At 51.1% G+C, this 5,935-nt stretch overlaps 1 protein-coding gene across 1 annotated transcript in view; it reads left to right on the top strand.

The window, feature by feature from the left end:
• Nucleotides 1-2,956, top strand: part of LOC115368266 (zinc finger protein 501-like) — a 41,376-nt gene extending 38,420 nt beyond the window's left edge. Inside the window, exon 3 of the mRNA XM_030064321.1 lies at nucleotides 1,468-2,956. Coding sequence (XP_029920181.1) covers nucleotides 1,468-2,552 — 1,085 coding nt within the window. The 3' untranslated portion in view covers nucleotides 2,553-2,956. The remainder of the gene's footprint in view (nucleotides 1-1,467) is intronic.
• The last annotated feature ends 2,979 nt before the right edge of the window (nucleotides 2,957-5,935 follow it).

The raw sequence follows: 5,935 nt of genomic DNA, 5'->3' as shown, positions 1-5,935 counted from the left end.
AAAAAAAAAAAAGAATTGCTGAACGGGAGCGGAGCAGCGCGAGTCTCTGAACGAGCCTGTCAGAAAATGAACGTGTCAGCTCGTCTTACCGTTTTCATAGATGTAAACAAAATGACGTCATCCGGATCTCTGCTGCTTCTTCACGTCTGAACAGCAGATTCACAAAACGAGCTCCAAAATATTTTTTACAATGAAAAGATAAACAACATTTGTTATGATTAAAATGATTCTGCTCACCTGGTCCAGGTGTGACACCTGGACCAGAGTCCTGACCTCAGGCCCCCTCCTGTCTCTCTCTCTCTGCCCTGCCTGTCCTGTCTCTCTCTCTCTGCCCTGCCTGTCCTGTCTCTCTCTCTCTGCCCTGCCTGTCCTGTCTCTCTCTCTCTGCCTGTCCCGTCTCTCTCTCTGCCCTGCCTGTCCCTGTCTCTCTCTCTCTGCCTGTCCTGTCTCTCTCTCTCTCTGCCCTGCCTGTCCTGTCTCTCTCTGCCCTGCCCGTCCCGTCTCTCTCTCTGCCCTGCCTGTCCTGTCTCTCTCTCTCTGCCTGTCCTGTCTCTCTCTGCCCTGCCTGTCCCGTCTCTCTCTCTGCCCTGCCTGTCCCGTCTCTCTCTGCTCTGCCTGTCCTGTCTCTCTCTCTGCCCTGCCTGTCCCGTCTCTCTCTCTGCCCTGCCTGTCCTGTCTCTCTCTCTCTGCCTGTCCTGTCTTTCTCTCTGCCCTGCCTGTCCCGTCTCTCTCTCTGCCCTGCCTGTCCTGTCTCTCTCTGCCCTGCCTGTCCTGTCTCTCTCTCTCTGCCTGTCCTGTCTCTCTCTCTGCCCTGCCTGTCCTGTCTCTCTCTCTGCCCTGCCTGTCCTGTCTCTCTCTCTGCCCTGCCTGTCCCGTCTCTCTCTGCCCTGCCTGTCCCGTCTCTCTCTCTGCCCTGCCTGTCCCGTCTCTCTCTGCCCTGCCTGTCCCGTCTCTCTCTCTGCTCTGCCTGTCCTGTCTCTCTCTCTGCCCTGCCTGTCCTGTCTCTCTCTCTGCCCTGCCTGTCCCGTCTCTCTCTGCCCTGCCTGTCCTGTCTCTCTCTCTGCCCTGCCTGTCCCGTCTCTCTCTGCCCTGCCTGTCCTGTCTCTCTCTCTGCTCTGTCTGTCCCGTCTCTCTCTCTCTGTCTAATGAAGCAGAAATGACAGACAGTGTCTGAAGGTCTGATCAGTGATGCTGCCTGGTTCAGATGTGAGTGGCTGCACCGCTGCAGCTTCAACTGGAGGATCCCCAGGGACTCCTGGGGTCCCCAGACCCCACTTTGAGCTCCATTGGGTCAGGTCATGTGATCTGAGGTGTGCTTGGTGTTTGGTGACATGGTTAACTCTGTCGTGGGACGCAACGACAAGGTCGATGATTTGTAAGTGACACTAAGAGTTCTGCGTCCAGCAGCAGCTCAAAGCGCTCTGAGCTTCTCCCTCACTTTGCTCCTGTTGTTTCTGTCTGTTTCAGTTTTACCTCCAGACGTCCAGCAGCTGCTGGTGTGTAAAGAAGAGGTTCCCCCTGAGCAGCAGGAGCAGACCCCCAGTCTGGACCAGGAGGAGCCAGAGCCCCCGCCCATTAAAGAGGAACAGGAGGAGCTCTGGACCAATCAGGAGGCAGATCTCACCACGTTCCCTGTGAAGAGCGAGGATGATGAAGATGAGCAGCTGGTCTCCTCACGCTCCTCTGAGCCCGGGACCGACGACAGCGACGACTGGGAGCAGAGCCGGGAGCCTCGGCCCGGCTCACCGGCGCTGAAAACCAGCAGAAGGCGTCGTCGCTCAGAGACTCAGTGCAGCTGCTCGGTTTGTGGTAAAATATTTCTGCGTAGGAGAAACCTGCAGGTCCACATGGCGATCCACACGGGAGAGAAACCACACGGCTGCTCCGTCTGCGGCAAAAGGTTCAGACGCAGAGGAAGTGTGCGCCGACACATGAGGAGCCACACCAAGGAGAAACCGTACAGCTGCTCCGTCTGCGGCAAGAGGTTCAGTGAAACGGGCCACGTGAAGAAACACATGCGAACTCACACCAAAGAGAAACCGTTCAGCTGCTCGCTGTGCGGCCGCAGGTTCAGCCAGAGCGGCGCCGTGGTCACGCACATGATGAGCCACACGGGGCAGAGGCCCTTCAGCTGCTCCGTGTGCGGCAAAAGCTTCAGCCACAACTCTCTGTTCAAGAGGCACATGACGGTCCACACCGGGGCGAGGCCGTTCCGCTGCTCCATCTGCGGCAAAAGTTACAGCCACAACTCGGTGCTGAAGAGACACGTCATGATCCACACGGGCGAGAAGCCGTTCGGCTGCTCGGTCTGCGGCAAAACCTTCATCTGCAAATCAGATGCCAAGAGACACAAGGCCACCCACACCAGGGAGAGGCCGTTCGGCTGCTCGGCGTGCGGGAAGCACTTCAGCAGCAAAGGCAGTCTGAAGAGACACATGACGGTTCACACAGGAGAGAAACCATTTGGCTGCGCCGTGTGTGGGCGGAGCTTCAGCAAGCGCACGTACGTCGACAACCACAAGTGTGTCAGTGACAGGAATGGACCTGAGTGACGATAACACACACACACACACACACACACACACACACACGTCTTATGGAACAATCAACATGTTGTAAACAATAATAAAGCTCTGGTATTTACGAGCAGTTTGATTGACGTGTTTTATCTTTTTGCTATAATATGTTGGATTCATGTTAAACTGTATTTAAAGACTTTTACATTTGTGGGTGAAAAAAATCCAGGTAAAATATTTTTTAAAAATATATTAAAAATTGTCTAATAAGCCAAAAATTTCACGACCCTCCTGCAGTACCGCCGCGGACCCCCAGGAGGTCGCGGACCCCCTGTTGAAGACCTCTGTTCTAGAGGAATGTTCTTGTGATAATGCTCTTATCAGAACTGTTCTCGTCCCAGCTCCTTCCTTTGTTGGAGGTGGTGATTCCTGATAGATGATAGTAATAGGGATAGTAATATGGATGTATATTAAAATCCCAATAAAGTTGAAAGTTCATTATGAAATCTGACACATTCTGTCAATGTTCATCCCCTTTATTTTCCTTTTCCTCCTCTCATGTATTTTGTGACTGACGTCTCCTCTGGGAACCTCACTGGGTTTTCATCTCTGTCAGACACACTGGAATTATTTTTGACTGGAGATTCTGACGACAATGAAGTTGATAAAAATGCTGTATGTCCATCACAGCTGCTTTGCTTTTTTTTTTTTTTTTTTTTTTTTTTAAACATCTACAAAACCAGCAGGATCAGGATGTTCCACAGTTCAGGAGCAGAACCTCTGAAAGCTTCACACAGTTTGGGACCAGCTGGAGGCTCTCAGGGGAACAAGACAAAACGAACCCTGGGGGTGCCAGGCACTTTGAAACGTTCTCCTCGGGGTTCCCTGTTGGTGGCATTTTGGGGAACCCTCCCACAGCGTCCAGGAAATGTAAAAATAAGAGCGGATAAGCGGATATGAATGAGGACAGTTTTAGAAGTTTCTCTTGTCGTTCCCCTCCAGTCCAGCAGGAGGCGTGGCTCCGCCGGTTCCTCTTCTGTCAGCCGAGTGGAGCCTCGTTGAGCCGGAAGTGTCCACGGCCGTGTCTCTTTGTGTGTGTGTGCGGGTTAAAGTGTGTGTGTGTGTGTGTGTGTATGTGCGTGTGTGTGAGCGGAGCCTCGTTGAGCCGGAAGTGTCCGCGGCCGTGTCTCTTTGTGTGTGTGTGCGGGTTAAAGTGTGTGTGTGTGTATGTGCGTGTGTGTGAGCGGAGGAAGATGCTGCCGCTGCAGCTGCTGAGGGTGTCGGTCCATGAGCGGATCAGCGCCGCTGCTGCAGACTTTCTGCTGCTGCTGGAAAAAGTTCACTTTATTGATTCTAACTGAGTCTCACTGATAATTCTCTAAACTGAAGCGTCCATCTGAGGAGCTGAGCGCCGGTGGTTCATCCAGTTTAGTGAAACTGTGGCGTCCGAAATATTCTACACCTTGTTGTTTGTTTTCTTAAAGAACCAACAAAACTGGACTCTTACTGTCTTGATTTGATGCATTTCCTGTTGAAACAGGAAGTTTGAGTGGGACAGACCAAGCCCCTAACCCAGGGAGGACCAGGTGAGTCTGACCAGGAGCCAGTCAGTGACTCACTTTGGCACTTGGCTCCACCCCCTGATGTCTGCTCACAATGTCCTCAATCAGCTGCTCCTGTAGGAAGCTAATGCTAACAATATTAATATAATTCATATCAGACATGTTGTGTACCTGTGGTGTTTATTGTTATTTTGACGAGAGTCCGTCCCCGGCATACGGACTCAGCAGGATGAGCTGCTCACCTCTTCACGTTCTTATGAACTAACTCGTCTTTGATCAGACAAAAAACAAATAAACTACAGGCCAGCATTATCAAATTTTGCCCAGAGGATGATAGAAATTATTTTTAAAAAATCCACAGAATGGGTCTGAGTTCAACACTCTGACATAAGACATGACTTCAGATGTTGTTGTTTGCCCCTCACCTTTTGTTCCCACAATTTGGAAAAAAACAAATTAAATGATTTTGCTCGGGTTTGAAAGGGTTAATTTTTACTGTTGATCAAGTCAGAAATTGTCGAGGCAGAAAAAAAAGTCTGAGTGATTTTAACATGATGTTCTAATCTCACCTTCTGGGATCTTTGTCAGTGTTCACGATTGGCATCTAAACAATTATATATTTAATATTTGGTTGAAACTCGACGGAGCGTCTGGTAACGAGTGACAAATGAGCCGATCACATTTTGGAGAATCAAAGGACGAGGTCACCCAAAGGTCAGACCTCGTGTTTTGGGCAGTATGTAAAAGGTGTGTGCTGTGGATGTGGAGGAGCTGCTGTTTCTGACGGCTCCTGTTGATGTTTCTGTGTTTCAGTTTTCCCTCCAGACGTCCAGCAGCTGTCAATCAAGGAGGAGGAGATCAGCCTGGACCAGGAGGAGCCAGAGCCCCCGCCCATTAAAGAGGAACAGGAGGAGCTCTGGACCAATCAGGAGGCAGAGCAGCTTCAAGCTCTCACCACGTTCCCTGTGAAGAGCGAGGATGATGAGGAGGAAGCTGGACCAGAGACAGCAGGCAGCGGAGACGAGCTGGAGGAGACCAGAGACCCTCAGTCCGGTTCAGACTCGCTGAAAAACACCAGGAGTCATCTGAGCGGTGTCACCTCTCCCTCCGTTTGCTCGCTTTGCGGCAACAGATTCAGTCGAAAAGACCACCTGAAGAGGCACGAGACTCCACACAGGAGAGAAACCGTTCCACTGCTCCATCTGCAGAAAGGAGTTCCATCAGGCTGGAAACCTGCAGGCTCACATGAGGAGCCACACGGGGAGAAACCCTACATCTGCTCGTTGTGCGGGAAAGGCTTCAGCCTGCACGTCGGCGTCACCTCGCACATGAGGATTCACACCGGGGAGAGAAACCATACCACTGCGGCGTCTGCGGGAAAAGCTATTACTGCCGCTCGAACATTACGAGGCACAAATGTGGCGGCGGCAGCGGTGAAGCCGCAGCGCCAGCTGCTCTCCTGAGCGCATTTTCAGTTTCACTTTCAACCGGACCGTAGAAATAGAACTGGATAGAACCAGGTAGTACCAGTGTGGGCCTTTGCTGTTTGAAAGACTCTGATTGGCTGTTAAGCAAACAGGCTAAAGACTTAGCGACCTAGAGATAGCTGAGCTCATGCACGAAGCTAATGTCAGCTGTTACTTTATATGAACGAATGAGGCCGAATGTTGTGTACATCCAGTGCACTGCTATTGTAAAACTAAATAAAGGGATTTGTTTTCAGATGGAAATTCAGACGCTGTCCTGATTCATGGAACAAACTCCACAAACTGCAGATCAGTTCATCAGGCTGCAGACGGATGATCACAGTCACTTTTCTCAGGAATCATTTCTTTCTTTACCAAATCAGCTCTTATT

The sequence above is a fragment of the Myripristis murdjan genome, chromosome 11, assembly GCF_902150065.1.
Source record: "Myripristis murdjan chromosome 11, fMyrMur1.1, whole genome shotgun sequence".
In the NCBI taxonomy this organism is placed as follows: Eukaryota; Metazoa; Chordata; class Actinopteri; order Holocentriformes; family Holocentridae; genus Myripristis; species Myripristis murdjan.
Note: the sequence above shows the minus strand (reverse complement) of the source record. Positions and strands in the feature narration are given on the sequence as shown.